This window comes from Tenrec ecaudatus, chromosome 6 (assembly GCF_050624435.1).
Source record: "Tenrec ecaudatus isolate mTenEca1 chromosome 6, mTenEca1.hap1, whole genome shotgun sequence".
Lineage (NCBI taxonomy): Eukaryota > Metazoa > Chordata > Mammalia > Afrosoricida > Tenrecidae > Tenrec > Tenrec ecaudatus.
The window spans coordinates 81,195,320-81,211,509 of record NC_134535.1 but is presented as its reverse complement, the minus strand read 5'-3'; the positions used below and the strand labels follow the sequence as shown (position 1 = coordinate 81,211,509).

The 16,190-nt window shown below is 54.5% G+C and overlaps 1 protein-coding gene across 1 annotated transcript; it reads right to left on the bottom strand.

The window, feature by feature from the left end:
* Positions 1-291: 291 nt before the first annotated feature.
* Positions 292-7,433, bottom strand: KRT5 (keratin 5). The gene is made up of 9 exons (XM_075552950.1): positions 6,589-7,433; positions 5,819-6,033; positions 5,047-5,107; positions 4,838-4,933; positions 3,524-3,688; positions 3,036-3,161; positions 2,193-2,413; positions 1,405-1,439; positions 292-945 (listed from the first exon to the last, which is right to left on the bottom strand). The coding sequence occupies exons 1-9, from the start codon at positions 7,120-7,122 to the stop codon at positions 644-646; spliced, it is 1,755 nt and encodes a 584-aa protein (XP_075409065.1). The 5' UTR covers positions 7,123-7,433; the 3' UTR covers positions 292-643.
* Between the last annotated feature and the right edge of the window lie 8,757 nt (positions 7,434-16,190).

Genomic DNA, 16,190 nt, shown 5'->3' with positions numbered 1-16,190 from the left:
GTCATTCTTTGTGATCGGATCAGAGCCTCCTCTTTCTCCCACACAAATGCTCTGGAACTGCCCACGTGGCAATACCGCAATACGCCCGCTAGCACCCTCCAGAGACTGACTCTATTGTAGAAGATTTAGCAGCCTCTTCTTACACCTCCTGCATCCTCTGGACTCCCTACAATAGCTTGTTTTCCCTTCAAGGCCATTCCATTCTCTCTGTGAACTTGCAACAGAACCAGGCACGCATGGTGGGTCCCTAGACTGGGTTTAGATCTGGAAAAACAATTCCGCACACCATCCTGTATTATAAAAGCATTTTATTTGAACACGCTCTGGAGGGAGTCAGAACCAGAAACAACGGGGTGGCTGGGGTGGGAGCTCTGTTTGGATTTGGACACTAGGAAATCTTGGATTCTGTTGTCATCGTGGACCAAGACTAATGTGAAGCAGAACACACCATCATGCTACAGGGGAGCAGAGCCTGGGGTGTGGCCGCTCTAGTGGATGAAAGAATGCGGCGGCTCGGCAGTAGGGTTGGTCTGATCTATACTCCAGAAAAGAGAAAGCTTGGGCGTGGGCGTCTTCCCAGGAAAAGCAGTCACCACAGGCCTGGCTGCTGCATGTGGGCGCAGTGAGTTGGTGGTGCTGACTCTTAACTCTTGAAGCTCTTCCGGGTGGAAGAGGTGGTGGAGACGAATTTGACGCTGGAGCTGCTGCCCCCGCCGCCGCTGCCAAAGCCAATCCCCATGCCTCGGCCACTGCTTCCACTGAAGCCAGAGCCCCCCACACTGAGCCCACCGCCCATGCCGAGGCCCCCGCTGCTGCTGGAGTAGTAGCTCCCGCCACCACCTCCGCCAAGACCGCTGCCAAGGCCTCCCCCAAGGCCTCCCCCAAGGCCACCTCCGAAGCCACTGCCACCACCGTAGGCGGAGGAGACGCTGTTCGTGACGACGGCTGCAGAGACAAGAGGGGACTTGGTGAGGGCGGACTGCGAGGCTCATCCTACTGGGGCTGGATCTCACCCTTCACCCTTGCTAGACCAATAACCTGGTTCCTTTGGGAGCATGACAAACAAGGCGGGGAGGCCTGATGCCGCTTTGTTACAGAACATATAACCGTGGTGGGACTAGGGTGGGGTGCAGGGACACTGCAGGGGACAAGGGCCAAGAAGGAGAGATTATCCCTATCGTGCTGACCTTGAAGACATGGGGCATGCGCCAAGTGACCTTGAGTCCTGATTTGTCTTCCTTCCCCTCTATCAACTGCTTTCACACTGAGTATTTTTAACTAGCAGTGTAGTTGGGCGGAAACGTCAAGTGCTTCAGCAGGTTGCTAAGTTGGTGCCAAATCCCCCAGGCCATCATCATTTCCAAATCCCCCAGGCCATCAGTTTTACTACACGCAGTTACTTACAGATATTGACAGGTCCGACGCCTTCTCCACTCAGCCTGAAAGAGAGAAAAATTGAAATAAGAGTGGAACCCTCAAAAAGAAGAGGAAGAAGAAAACACAGAATAAATCCATGTGGACAACTCCTACAGTCATTTTTAGAGCTCGTTCCCGTAGACTAGGAGCCTGTGTGCCTGAAAACATACGTAAACTAGAGCCAGAGCTAGGTCTCAGGAGGGAGTCCCCAGCAACAAGGACTTAGCAACAGGTTGCCAAAGGAAGATTAAAATTCACATCCTTCTCCGTCCATTACTTGGAAAGCACAGTTGCAAGGTTTGGGGGAATGTGAACCTCTATAATGCAGTTTGGCCTTGTAGAGCTTATTTCACAGAACGAGAGACTGTGACCCAGACAGATCTTTCTGGCAGAAAGGACGCCATGGTTTAATGTCAGAGATTGACTCAAAGACCTAGTTTGAGAGCCGGAAGGCAGCTGAAGTCACCTCAGGTGTAGCAATCATGAACGGCTTCTAGAGATGCCTGAGACCAAGGGGACAAACTTCAGGACACGCATGTGGACTTGCTTAGTTCCACGATCAGTTGAGATGAGGAACGAGATTAGAGCAGCCCCTTATGACCAGATTGCATGGGCTTGGCTGCATGCACATGTGTTGGTTTGAAGCCCTATGGGTAATTGTCGTACACAAGATAGTGGCACTTTGTAGGTACATTTTACAGCATGTGGGGAAGTAGAAACTCCATGTTATCAAACAAAAGGCCATCCTGGGCAACTGATGTCAGGTGTTAACGCACCTGCACTCCTCGCCCTCCAGCAGCTTCCTGTAGGTGGCGATCTCCACGTCCAGGGACAGCTTGACGTTCATCAGCTCCTGGTAGTCGTGCAGCAGCCGGGCCATGTCCTGCTTGGCCTTCTGCAGGGCATCCTCCAGCTCTGAGAGCTTGTTCCTGGCGTCCTTCAGGGCCAGCTCCCCACGCTGCTCAGCATCAGCGATGGCGCTCTGCAGGTTGGCACACTACAGAGGGGAAGGAAGGAGGAAGGGCAATAGGGACACTGATGGTTAAGCTGGGCCTTCGATGTGTCTTTCTGAGGCTCAGGTGGTGCCCAGTGAGACTGCCTGGGCATTGTGGAACGGTGGGACTTGCTTCCACTCACATCAGAAAATTAAATAATAGGTGTCTGTGTGGACTCACCAGAGCCTCAGGCTGGTTTGTTCTGGTTAGCCCCCCTGCTGAGAATGTGCCTTTCCACCCCAGATCATTGAGTGAATCAGAATCAACAATTTAACAACCTCCTGGGATGAGAACCAACTTCAAGTCCTGGAGCCCCAGGGGCATGCACACAGAATTTAAGCCAAACAGTCTTCTCTTTCAGATTTCACACCCCTTTCTTGTCTGCTTAGCAACCCTGGTGCTGGAAGGGGTTATGCATTAGGCTGCTAACCGCAAGGTTAGTGACCCGAACCCACCTGTGGTTCTGCAGGAGGACAAGAGACTGTCTGCTCCCATGAAGACCTCCAGCCTCAGAAACCCACCGGGGAAATCCACTCTCCCTCTCGGTCGCCATGAGGCAGAATTGCCTCGATGGCAGTGGGTTCGACTTTGTGTTTCCCCCGCCTTCTTGCAGGCTCACCCTACCTGCTTCTTGACATTGTCGATCTCGGCCCTGAGCCGCTGGATCATCCGGTTCATCTCGGAGATCTCGTGCTTGGTGTTGCGCAGGTCGTCGCCATGCCGCCCGGCTGTCTGCTGCAGCTCCTCGTACTGGCACGCCGGAACAGAGAGAGGATGGAGCTCCCGTGAGCACGGACGGCCCGCCCCCGAGGTTCACAGGCAGTGAGCCAACGAAACATGGCGAGCACTGTGCTTATGTAGGATTCTGGGATTGAATTAGGCTCCACGCTGGCAGAACACGAAGCTGGTTTGAAGTAATGCCCTTCTCAGGGCCTGTCCTTTACGAGCGACACCGGTGTGAAATCAAAGGTGAGATTTCTGTTAAGATTCTAGGATTTCCATGGGGAAAAATGTGTCTATGGCTGTTGCCATAACTCCACCCCAAGAGACCCATTGCAAGGTTTTAAGACCCCAAGCTGTGTTCATGTCCATCCCTCACGCATGGCACCCACCTTGGTCTGGTACCAGGACTCGGCCTCCGTCCGGCTGCGGTTGGCGATGTCCTCATACTGGGCCTTGACCTCAGCAATGATGCTGTCCAGGTCCAGACTGCGGTTGTTGTCCATGGACAGGACCACAGATGTGTCTGAGATGTGCGTGTGCATCTGGGCCAGCTCCTGCAGAAAGGCTGGGAGTCAGTCATCATGTCCTGTGGGGTCTGATGTCAGTGCATTCACGATCCCTGGCATGGCGTGCCGACTCGAGGAAAAGGCCACTCGCACCACAAGATGAGATCGTTTAATTGCACAGCCCCAGGCATTACTGACTCAAAAACTAAGTACCTCTGAGCCCCCGAGAAACTCCTACTGTGTAAACTCTCAGATTCACATCCTTTGGGGGCCATGGCCTATTTAAAAGTCATCTAGGTATGCAGCCTCTCACGCTGGGAAGAACAAGAGAGGAGGCAGGTGTCATTGCGTCTCTAACAGCTCGCTCTCAACCTCACTCTGAGAAATGGCACTTGAAAGGGTTTTTTTGCTTTCAGCTTGTCTTTTTTTTTTCCTTTCCAGAATCAACCTTATAAAGAATAAAAGGTGAGTAGTATTAATGGAGAGCCCTGGTGGCACTACTGGGTCACTATGAGTTAGAGTCCACTCAACAACAGTGAATAGTATTCGAAGAGTAGTATCAGGAGAGTGACATTCGATGGGTACTATCAGGAGAGTAACAGTAGAAGGGTAGTATCGGAGAGGAGTATTGAGAAGGGTAGTATCGGAGAGGAGTATTGAGAAGGGTAGGATCGGAGAGGAGTATTGAGAAGGGTAGGATCGGAGAGGAGTATTGAGAAGGGTAGGATCGGAGAGGAGTATTGAGAAGGGTAGGATCGGAGAGGAGTATTGAGAAGGGTAGGATCGGAGAGGAGTATTGAGAAGGGTAGGATCGGAGAGGAGTATTGAGAAGGGTAGGATCGGAGAGGAGTATTGAGAAGGGTAGTATCAGAGAGGAGTATGAGAAGGGTAGTATCAGAAGAGGAGTATTGAGAAGGGTAGGATCGGAGAGGAGTATTGAGAAGGGTAGGATCGGAGAGGAGTATTGAGAAGGGTAGGATCGGAGAGGAGTATTGAGAAGGGTAGTATTGGAGAGGAGTATGAGAAGGGTAGTATCAGAAGAGGAGTATTGAGAAGGGTAGGATCCAAAGGAAGACCATGTTGTGCCAGTGTTTCAGTTTAGGAATCACTGAAAATCACCTACGCCTGGAAGAATCCCAACCACCCATCCCTGATGGTGTCCATCCTTTTGGGCCCTGGATCAGGGACACTCCTCACCGCCTCAAAGAAGAGCTTCAAGAAGTTGATCTCATCCATCAAGGCATCGACCTTGGCCTCTAGCTCCACCTTGTTCATGTAGGCAGCATCCACGTCCTAGAGAAGCAGGGATGGTTGGCATTGGATCAGATTGCCACCCTGACTTAAATGCGCCACTCCCTTGAGAGAAAGCAGCCACAGGCTACGGGCTCTCTCCTGCCCACACGCACCTTCTTCAGCATCACAAACTCGTTCTCAGCAGTGGTTCGCTTGTTGATTTCATCTTCATACCTGATGATGAGAGAGGAGGGGGAAGAGGCATGAGGTCAGAGAATGAGGCACAGGTGACGGAACCAAGTCAAGGGTGAGCCTGCTTCTCCACTGGGAAGGGGCTCCTCACACCTCACAGGCAGACAGGTAGCCAGGTAGGGCACAAGTAGAAGGAGCCTGTCAGCATTCTGAGCGGCATTCTGCCTGGGGGCACTGCTTTCTCTGTTTGTGCCTACCTTTTCTAATCTCGCTATGGTTATTAGAATTCAGACGCTTAAGGAATCATCCTGTAGAAAAACTGTTGCTCCCCTAAATCCACTGCTAGTTCATTTCTAGGGTGCTTTTTTTTTTTTTCAAGCACTCACAGCATCGAAACAAAACCAAAAATCCCACGGAATCCGGCCACTGATTCCCAAGAATTTAATAAATGATTTGAGGCACCACGCTGGGCTGGGCAATGGGTACTGGTGTTTGTTCTAAAGAGCAAGGACCCCCGGATTGCATAGTTCACTGGACAGTGCCAAGGGTGTGGCCTGTTGGTGGGCTGTTGGCTACGTGCCTGGTCGAGGGACCTTGGGACTGCAATGAGCCTGGAAATGGATGATTTTCAAGTACTTTGAGAGTCTGCAGGTTTGTTTCTAGCCCATGAGCATAAGATCTGCCTGGGGATTAAGCCCATCTGATGTCAAGAAGACATCACCCTCTCCCACCTCCAACCCCACCCCAACTCACTTGTTCTTGAAGTCCTCCACCAGGTCCTGCATGTTCCTCAGCTCGGCGTCCAGGCGGCCTCGCTCCCCCAGGATACTGTCCAGCTGCCTCCTCAGGTTGTTGATGTACTGCTCAAACAAGGGCTCTAGGTTCTGCCTCACGGTCTTGGTGCCCTGCTCCTGCAGCAGGGTCCACTTGGTGTCCAGGACCTTGTTCTGCTGCTCCAGGAACCGCACCTGGAGGGGAGCAGAGAGTTGAATGATGCATAAACTTAAATTTCCTATTTGATTGTTCAATAACCAGCTTACCTTCCCACCCTATGCTGCCTGGTCCTAGACCCTGAAGGCTTGGGGAATGGATTGAGCATGGGGTGTGCTGAGGGAGGTGTCTAAGCTTGCTTGCCCTTCGAGGGCAGACAGGGCACGCATTAGGGTACAGCAGGGGCTGGTCACAGTGTTACCCCAGCACAAGGCTGCTGCCCAATGACCTCATAGACCTTGCTGTGCAATTGCTCCCGTTAACAGGGCATCTGCGATGCCCCTTTCTGCTCAACAGAAATCAAAGCGTCCGCCTGTGGTCCTGCCTGCACTAGGAGGAAATTACAGCCTTCCTGCAGATCCCAGAAGCAAATGGAAACCCAGCATCACAAACTCTGTGAGCTGTTGCCTAAGGCCAAACCTAGCTCCCTGGTCTCAACCTGTGGCTTGGGTATTGACTGCAGACTCCCAGGGGCGAGGGGGGGAGGTCGTTTTGTTTTTCATTTCCTTTCAACCCTGGGGATCATGTCTCACCTTGTCGATGAAGGAGGCGAACTTGTTGTTGAGGGTCTTGATCTGCTCCCGCTCCTCGGTCTTCACCCGCTGGATGGTGGGGTCGATTTGCAGGTTGAGGGGAGTCAGGAGGCTCTGGTTGATGGTGACTTCTTGGATGCCTCCCGGAGGGCAGACAGGGAAGCCAGAGCCACCAAAGCCCCCTCCAAAGCCAGCTCCACCACCCAGCCCAAAGCCACTACTAGCACCACCGCCCAAACCAAATCCACTCCCGGCGGCTCCTCCCATGCCAAAGATGCCTCCAGCACGGTTCCTGAAGTTGCTGAGGCTGGTGGTGGACATCCTCTTGCTGCCCCCCACATTGTAGAGGCTCCGGCTGCCAAAGCCACCTGCTCCACAGGCCCCCCCACCAAGGCTGATCCTGCCAAAGCCGCCACCACCACCACCAGAACGGGACACGGAGGTAAAACTGGTGCGCGAGACAGATGGAGTGACGGCCGAGGCGGTGCTGAAGCTCCGGCCGCTACGGAAGGACACATTTGACTGACGAGACATGATGCCTTGTTCCTGGTAGAGCAAGAGTGCTGGGCACCGAGGGGCTTGAGAAGGTGCAGAGAACAGTGCTCAGCAAGAGGCAAGGTGGCTCTGTTACCGGAACGGCAGGCCCCTTTTATCCCCCACCAGACTGGGCAGGGCCCAGAGCTGTCGAGATGTGAATGATTAAGTGGGCTGGGCATGCCTGGAGGGCAGCTGTGAGCTCACCGCACCTGCACAGTGGTGTGGGGTGCAGACACCGTTTTCTTGCCAGCCTATCTCAGGGAGCAAGAACCTTGCCTTGCAGCGCTTAGCTGTTGGCACCAAGTCTGCAGCCCTGCCAGCAGGGCTCTTCAGCAGGAGCTGGGGGCTGTGAGCAGACCCAGAGGGATGCCTGGGAGCAAGAGGGCACAGCCAGGGTGTTGAGGGAGCCTCCCAGGACCAGTGCCCGGAGACTATAGCAAACATATGCTCTTCCAACCCATGGGACAGCAGTGGGGGTGGGGGTGGGGGGGCACGAGGCCCTTGTTGGCAGGGGTCTTCTCTTCTGGAGCATGTCTAGCCAGGATGCTGCATGCAGGGACCTCAGTTTTGGGAGAGGCAAATCCATGGCCCACTGTCTGAACTCCGCACCAGACAGAAAACCAGACTTCAGCCTTTTGAGACAGCACTGTTTCTCTGTGGGGAGAGGGAGTGGAGGTGGGGGTCCAAGGAGAAGGCAAGTTAACCCAGCAGCTCCTGGGCAGATTGTCTGGTAGGTCCTGATCAGACAAGCTCCTGCCTTCCTGGGGCGTGCCCACCCTCCCCACCACTGCCCCTGCAGCCCTCCTGGGAGTCTCTGGATTCGGCTTTTTACATGCCCGTTAGCTGTTTCTCTTGCTTTTCAGCAGGACCCGTGATGAGGAGGGGGCTTGGCAAAACCCGGGGGCCTTGCTCGTTTCCCCCTGACGAAAGCTCCTGGGCCACAACCTGAAAGTCACGTCTCCTTTCAGGGGGAGTCACTCGCTCTTCCTCAAGCCCCCACCCCCCAGCTGTGCTCCAGCAGGCCCCCAGCTATTCTTCCAGGGAAGAAATGAATCATCGGATCTGTTGATACAGGCTGGGCGGCCGCAAACACGTACCTGCAGGACCTTCTAATCTCATCAGTAACATGTTGAGAATCTGCCGACCTGTCCTAACGGCGGGCCAGCTGCCTGCTCCAAGCAGAGGAATTGCTGCTGCCTCTCCCCTAAATGCCAGCTGAGGCCCCTTCAAGGGCCACGGATGGAAAATGGATGTCCCAGTCCCGGGCTTGGCCCACCAGAGAGATGAGGCAGAAAGAACTGGGGCGGGGGGAGACCAGATGGTTGGCATACATCTAGCCCAATGGATTGACACAGGCCCCCGTGAGAGCCCCTCTGTAGGGCTACTGGGGATGGGTTGTGGCCCCAGAGGGAAGAGCGCCAGTTCTGATTAGATTTCCATAAGTATCTGTCCTAACCCAAGCAGCCCTGGTGAAGCAGTGGGTTAAGCCTGGGGCTGCTAGCCAAGAGGTTGATGGTTTGAAGCCCTGGCCATCCCAGCTCAGAAACCCAAGGGGGCAGTTCCACTCTGTCCTGCAGCATCACCGAGGGCCTGGATGGCTACGATGGCTGTTAGGTTTTTGTCTTAAACCAGAACCAGCTGCTGTCCGGTGGATGCCAACTCCTGGAGCCCCCACATGGTCCCAGCTGTGCTCCGAGGGCCTTTCCGTGGCAGCGACCTTTTGGAAACAGACCACTGAGATTTCCTTCGCAGGAGTTTCGGGGTGACCCCAAACCTCCAGCCTTCCTCTGTTACCTCTGCAACATGGCCACCGACCTAATGGGGGTGGGGAGCACTTCTTCTACCTCACCCGAAACAGCACAGGGACACCGAGGCAGCAGATGGAGTTTGGCCCCCACAATGAGGACTGTTGGGGCTCTCCTGAAAGGGGTGAGAGTGGGCGCTAAGCCTCTGAGCGGTGGCCCTTCCTTCTAGAGAGCCCAGCCCAGCCCCAGGAATCCTGGTCAGGGCCTGCGGTCGGCCACAAGGAAGCCCAGGCTGTGGGAAAGTGACTCAGGGTGCAGCCAGCGGTGCTAGAGCTCAGTGGCAAGCGGTGCCCAGGAAGCGGCTGATGAGTGAGTGCAGGCTGAGCGGCCAGCAGCTAGGGCGGGTGCCGCAGGGCTTGGGCAGTGAGCTCTGGGTTGCCTCCCTGGGGAACTTGTAGACTCTCAGAGAATTTTACAGAACCCACCCATCTCCCACTTTGTTGTCCACTGGGGAACAGACGTGGGGGTCTTGGTACTCCCTGAGTCATAATAGAGAATGCTCAGCCCTGGCAGATGAGACTGAACTGGAAGAAAATGCCAGGGGCCACCAAACACCAAAAGGACATCCTCAGGGAATACCAACCCCACAACACACACCCATGCAGGATCCGGGGTGCAGCCCCCACTGTCCTTGGGGGAGGGTAACCCCACCTCTCGGGATACACTGGGACATTCTCTCCTCCCCAGCCACCCTCTTCCCAGCCGTGCTGTGGACACAGCAGGAATGCATCTGGCCACCCTGATAATAGATGTGATTTGCCAAACTGGAGACTCAGGCACCAGGGCCCATAGGTGCGGGGCTGACAAGTGACTGGACTGTGGCAGAGGGGGGTTGGGTACCTCACTCACCTCCAGGAAAGTGGCCCTCCTCTCTCTGAGCCTCCTGGGAATCCTCTCCCAGCCCCTCCCCATGCCAGACCTGGACAGTGTTAAGAATGATGACAAGCCCCAAAGCAGACCAGGCACCAGCACCTTGTGGGAGAATCCCACCCCAGCCTGGAATCTCTCTGTAGCAGGAAGAGAGGGATTACCCTGAGCTCAGGAGCTGTTCTGCTGAGGACCCCATGGGGGTGGGCATTGCTGAGGCTTGTTTGTCTTGAGTCTCTGTGTCAGCAGAGTTGAGGGCAGGACTCTGGGGTCTCTAGAGGCTCACCCTGGTGGGCTCCCCATCAGAGCAGTGGGAGCGATCAGAGAGGGGCGAGCACTGTGTAAATGGGGAAGCACTTAGATACCAGAGAGGGCGTAAAATGAAAGTTCTCAGGAACCTTCCGACCCCAAGCCTGAAAACTGGCCCAGAGAGAAATGCAAACATGCAGAAGTAGGGCTATCACTCTGTGCGGGCTCGGAGTGGCATGGGACTAATATGGGCCTAAGTGTCCGACAAGTCCTTCAAGATCCACCCCAGGACTTTCACTCCCAAGCTCCGGCTCTGATCTGTAGGAAGACACAGGTCCAGGTTGCACACACTCCCTCAGCCTCACACTACCTCAGGTATCTTTGAGGTTGGCTCCCCTTGACAATCCCACACTGGCACCCAGCCTGGCACACTGGGGGATGCTAAACAGAAGCTCCAAACTTGCTGCCAACTAGTCCATTCCAATACATGGTGACCCTACAGGACAGGGTAGATCTGCCCCTGTGGGTTTTCAAGACTGGAACTCATTTGATGGTGTAGAAAGCCTCCTCTTTCTCCCGAGGGGGGGGCTGGTGGTTTCAAACTGCTGACCTTGGGGTTACAGCCAGACGCCACTGGGGCTCCTCGTATCTTTGTTGAATTGAACAGAAAGAAAGGACACACCCCTCCCTTCTCCCCAGATCTTTGTGTGAGGGCCTCATGCTGAAGCCCAGAGACCCGTCTGTCCCTGCCTTTCTGGGTGCCTCTAGGGGCAAGCCCTTTCTCCCTGCAGTCTGAATACTCTGCGAACCAAGCTCGTGAATCATCCCAGCCTCCCCTCTGCTCCCTTAGTCCTCACGGGGCCTGAGAGTCCTCTGCAACCCAGCCCACTAATTGTGGGCATTTTGGGGTACCTGCAGAAACAACCACAACAGTGCTCAGGTCCTGCGGAGCCCCCCACCCAGCAGCCCTCCTCCAGGAGAGAAAGCAGGAAAGGCAATAGTTGAGACATGAGTCACACTATTCATTGGGCCATGGCTGGCAACCCCCCGGGGCCAGATGCAGCAGGATGGGGACGGGCAGATGGAACACAGAGCCAGCCCCAGACAACTCACAAAGCCCTGGCCTCAGGGAGGAATTTTCCAGCCTCCACCCAAAACCATCAGGAATCCTGCTCCCACCCCACCTCGGGGTCTCGATGTGCTCTCCGCCAGACTCGCAGGGACACACGGGCAACTGCTCCCTTGGTGGGCCTGGAAAGCTGGAAGCATCCCCAAGTCCCAGATAGTCCCTTCTGGCTGGGAACCACACCAGTCTCTCTCAAACCTTCAGACCCCAAGTCTGAAAACTGGCGCAGAGAGAAATGCAAACGTGCAAGAGTAGGACCATCACTGTGCGGGCTCGGGCAGGCTCTTGGAGCATTATCCTACTGTCCTTACTGGGGTCACAAGGAAGCCCTGATCCCCTGAGGGGGGGGGGCTCTTCTTGGGTGAGGGCTTTAGGAAAACCATGGGTCACGGTGTACGTGCAACGGTTCCTAGTCCCACACTGCATCCTGTCTTGGTTCAAACCCAGGCCTTGAATTGTTGGGAGCTCCTAGACCTCTTTCTGTACAAGTCCCCCCTCCCTGCCCCCCGCCCCTGTCCGGGCAGGGAGACTGCCTACCACTAGGAAGGCCAGGGGCCTTACTTAGCTCTCTGGAGGGGGCCCTACAAGCAGGCACTTTTATTTGCAGCTGCCTAGGGGTGAGACAGGAAGGGTGGGGCAGACCTGCAGGGGGCTGAGGAACAGCCCTGGCCCCCATTCCTGGGGCTCAGCCAGCGATTGGCATTTGGTGCCCAACGAGCTCTCTGCTTCCCTCCAGCAGGTCCCTGCAAGTCTGGGGAATGTTCTTCCCTCTTTGGAAGGGTGTTTTGCCAGTGGCATAGCAAGGCCTTTGAAAACCCCCCTCGGTCAATGGAAACTATGGGCTAGAAATCAGCACATACTTTAATTAGTCACAGGGACTACAAACAGGATACACAGCAAAACCTCTGTGCTTTGCTTTCTCCCGAGAAAGGTTTTAGGTCTTAAATCAACCCTTGCAGCTTGTACCAAGTTCTGGGCACTGTCCCATGATCTTTGCACAGGCAGCCCGACTAGTGAGCCCACGGCACACGGGGTGAACCTTTCTCCTGGAATTGCTTACAACGTGTGTGTGTGTGTGGTGTGCTCTGGGAATCTTTAGCCTCTCCCCATGATGTTGAGGTAGGGATTCCATTTATTTATGGTATGCTTTTCATTAGGCATTGGGCTACGAATCGCAAGGTCAGCAGTTTGAAACCACCAGATGCTCCAGGTTCCTCAGGGGACAGATGGGGCTTCTGCTCCTGTGATGAGTTAGCACTCTCAGAGACGCACAGGAGCAGTTCTACCCTGTCCTGCAGGGTCTCTGTGAGTCAGCGTCGGCTTGGTGACAGTGAGTTTGGTTTGGTTTTGGTGCCTCCTGAATGGGATGAGGGCGGGAGGCAACCTTCTGCACCTTTTCAACCTGCCCCATGTTCCTTTTCCTGGCTCTGCAGTAGCTAACTAGGAATGGAAAGAGTCTGGGCTCACAGAGCCACTCTCATGGCTTCTGCTTGGCTCCCACCCTCCTAATCCCAAGGATAAGCAGGCTCAGGGCAGCCTCATTTTCATCTGGCTTCCCTTTGGTTGTGGGTGAGCATGGGGTAAGTCAGTCGAGACAGCAATAATGTGACTGGGCAGGAAGAAAGTCAAGGGCAGTGTGGAATTTGCAAGGTTTTCCTCGCTGACACTCACTCCTGGAGAGACAAGGGAGAAAGGGAGCCTTGTCTGCCCCACCCGCCCCTCTGTGTCCTTTCTTAGACCCTTCCCCAACTCCATCGGCAGACTCAACCACTGACGTGCTCATGGGCCACTTGGACCAGGAATAATCACTGTCCAGGGTGAGTGAACACAGATTAAGGCTTTATTCCCCGCCCCCCCCCACTGTTTTCCAAGAGAAAACCAAATGTTAAAAGCAATGAATAAAAGGTGCAGGAATGCTTGTAACAGTCACGCCACCATTACGCTGGGAGCGCTCGCACCGTCCGTCGGGGCAAGAGCAGACAGAGACAATGCCCTCCATTGCAGAGCGCAGGCCCAGGGAGAGACCCAGGGTCACTTCTTGACCTTGGTCTCTCGAGTAGAGACCGGGGGATGGACCCTTAGAAATACAACCACCCCGAACCTGGACTGCCGAGCAGCTGGGCTCTGACACAGGTCTTCACTGGACACTGACTTATATTCTCTGACAACCCTAGGGGTGAACTTGGAGTGTGTGTGTGGGGGGGAGGTGTCACTTAGTGTCCCTCATTTCCTTCCTTCTCCAGCACCAGACACCCGAGTCTGATGGCTGAGAGATATCTGCTAATTTATTCCCCAAACACCCTGAAATGTGGTCTGGTGTTTGGGTTCCGCTATTGGTTCTGTTTTTCAGCTTTCAAAGCCCACAGCGACCTTTGGTCAAGACACCCAGGCAGACCCATAGGATAAGCATGTGTAGTGGGAAAGAGGGAGCGATTGGGGATAGCCCTGAGGGTTACTTGGCATTTGAGGGTTCTTTGGGATGGATCCAGTTCCCCGGAAGCCTTCTAGGGATGAGACCAACCCTTTCCATAAAGCTACCCCACTCAGAAAAGACAAAGCCCATTTCATTCTTATATGTGACTTCACCTCTTTGAGTGACCCTGGCCTGACTTCCTCCAGCCCTTGACATTGATGTGTGCTTGGCTTTGTGCACTGTGTCATCTAATGCTCACCTCTTGCCCCAGAAGTAAGCACTCTTTGCATGTCCACTCCCTGAGCTCCAGATGTGACTAATCCAAGGTCACACAGCTAATACGAGTTAACAGGGGAACTGGACCCCAGGTCTGGCAGCTCCCTGAGTCTGTGCTCTCAACCAACACACAGGGAAGGAGCCCAAGTCCCACTGCTGTCAATCAGCTCCCGCTCACAGCAACCCCCTAGGACAGAGCACAACTGTCCCTGAAGGATTCTAAGAAAATTAAGTCGTTAGGAGGCTCATCTTTCTCCTGCAGGGCTCAAACCACTCATGGTTAGTCACCCAAGGCTTACTCCACAGTCCCACCAAGGCACCTTCCACACCACCACCACCACCACAAAAGACCCGAACTCACTGCCCTCGAGGCTGTGTCGACTCATGGCCACCCCACAGGACAGGATGGAATGGAGCCTGTGAGTTTCCGAGACTAACTCTTTCCAGCAGTAGAGAGCCCCATCTTTCTCCCGAGTCCACCCAATAAAACCACATCAAATAGACATACCATACAAACAAAACCTGTGTGTGTCTCTGCACACCAGCTTTAAGACCAGCTCCTTTTACGCAGCTCCCAAAACCAAGCGCACAGACAGTGAGCCCATTCTTTCTGACACTGACAGGGAGCCCATTCTGACGCATAGCAACCGTCTAGAGCAGGCAAATCCGCCCTGGTGTAGCTGTAGCTCCTTTTGTTGTTGTTTTTTGTGATCATTTTATTGGGCCTCCTACAGCTCGTATCACAGTACCTACGTGCATCCGTTGGGTCTAGCACATTTGTACATTTGACTGTAGCTTTTCATGGGAGTGGACAGCCTCATCTTTTTCTCTCAGAATGGCTGGTGGTTTTGAAGTGCTGACCGTGGGGCTAACAGCCCAATACACAACCACTCTGCCACCAGGCCTCTCCTAAGGAGAGAGCTGCCCCTAAGTCCCAGGCCCCACCCATGGAGTCACCACTGGGATCAGCAGCAGTTTCCCACACGAGAGCAGCTCCTAACTCTGGCTTGATCAGGCCCAAGTGCTCTCCCAAGAGGCCGTGCCAAGGAGTAAACAATGGCTCTTATTCACGATGACCCTCCCCGCCGCCCCCACCATGCCCTGCCTCTCTCCAAGGCCTCCCAGAAGTCCCAACCGGTTTCTGAGTCTTGCCCCAAGGTTTTACCCCACCCATTGGCCTCTCCACCCTCCAGCACTATGCAGAAGGGCAGCCCGGGGTCCAGAGATCTGGGGATGCTCAGTGGGTCTTGCTGTTTCACAGCCAGAATGTCGTGACCCTCCAACCTTCTTGGGCAGTCTCTAGCCGCTAGCTGACCTGGGCGTCCCTGAGGGCTGGGCCCCCTCACGCTGGCGTCATCAATGGCCTCCTGCAGGTTGGCACACTGCCCCCAGCAGAGAACAGTAACACCTTATGGTCTGCAAGGCCTCAGACATAACATGGCTCCATTGTTCTGTGCCTGGAAAATTATCTCACGCTAACCTTGGGAACAAAGGTTAGCCACAATCCCTTGGAGAAGCCGGCTCTCCTGAGCTCCACCATAGGAACCAGCATCTCAACCCCTTAGCTCTCTGCACGTGCCTTCTCTCCATCCCGACACCCTCGCTTTCCCTACTGGGGGGAAGAATGGTTCCCTGAAGATATTCACCTCCGGGGCCCTGAGCTTGCGAGTAGATTCAGTTATATGACCAAGAGGAATGAAAGTTCTCTATGGAGTTGCAGGTGCTAGTCAGTGACCATGAAAATTGAGATATTGTCTTAGTGAGAGTCTCTGGGTGAGGCCAAGAGTTAAGCACGCAGCTGCTAACTGGAGAACAAGAGGTGCCTGGGAAGGGAACCCTGACGTTCTACTTCCGGGATATCAGCCATTGAAAAGCCCATGGGGCACCGTGCTACTCTGATACACGGGGGTCATTTTAAATGGGAGCCAATCTGATGGCAATTGATTGTGGGTGTGGGTGTGGGTGTGTCCTGGATTAACTAGGCGGCCTCAAGGTCATCACAGGCCCTTAAGTGTGGACGAGGGACTCAGAAGAAGAAAGGTGTCGTGTGCAAAGGACTCGATCTACTTGTGAAGATGGGGGAAGAAGACAAAGGGCATGGTGGCAGCCTCCCCTCACTGCCTTCCAGTTGACGCTGACCCCACCGACCCTGTAAGATGGGGTAGACCCACCCTCTGGGAGCGTCCAAGAGTGTAACTCTTGGCTGGACTAGAAAGCCCCATCTTGCTCCCAAGGAGTGGTTTTGAACTGCTGATCTGGTGGTTAGCGGCCTGACTCGTAACCACTTACACCACCAGTGGCAGCCTCGGCTGTTGCTAGAGGCCAACAA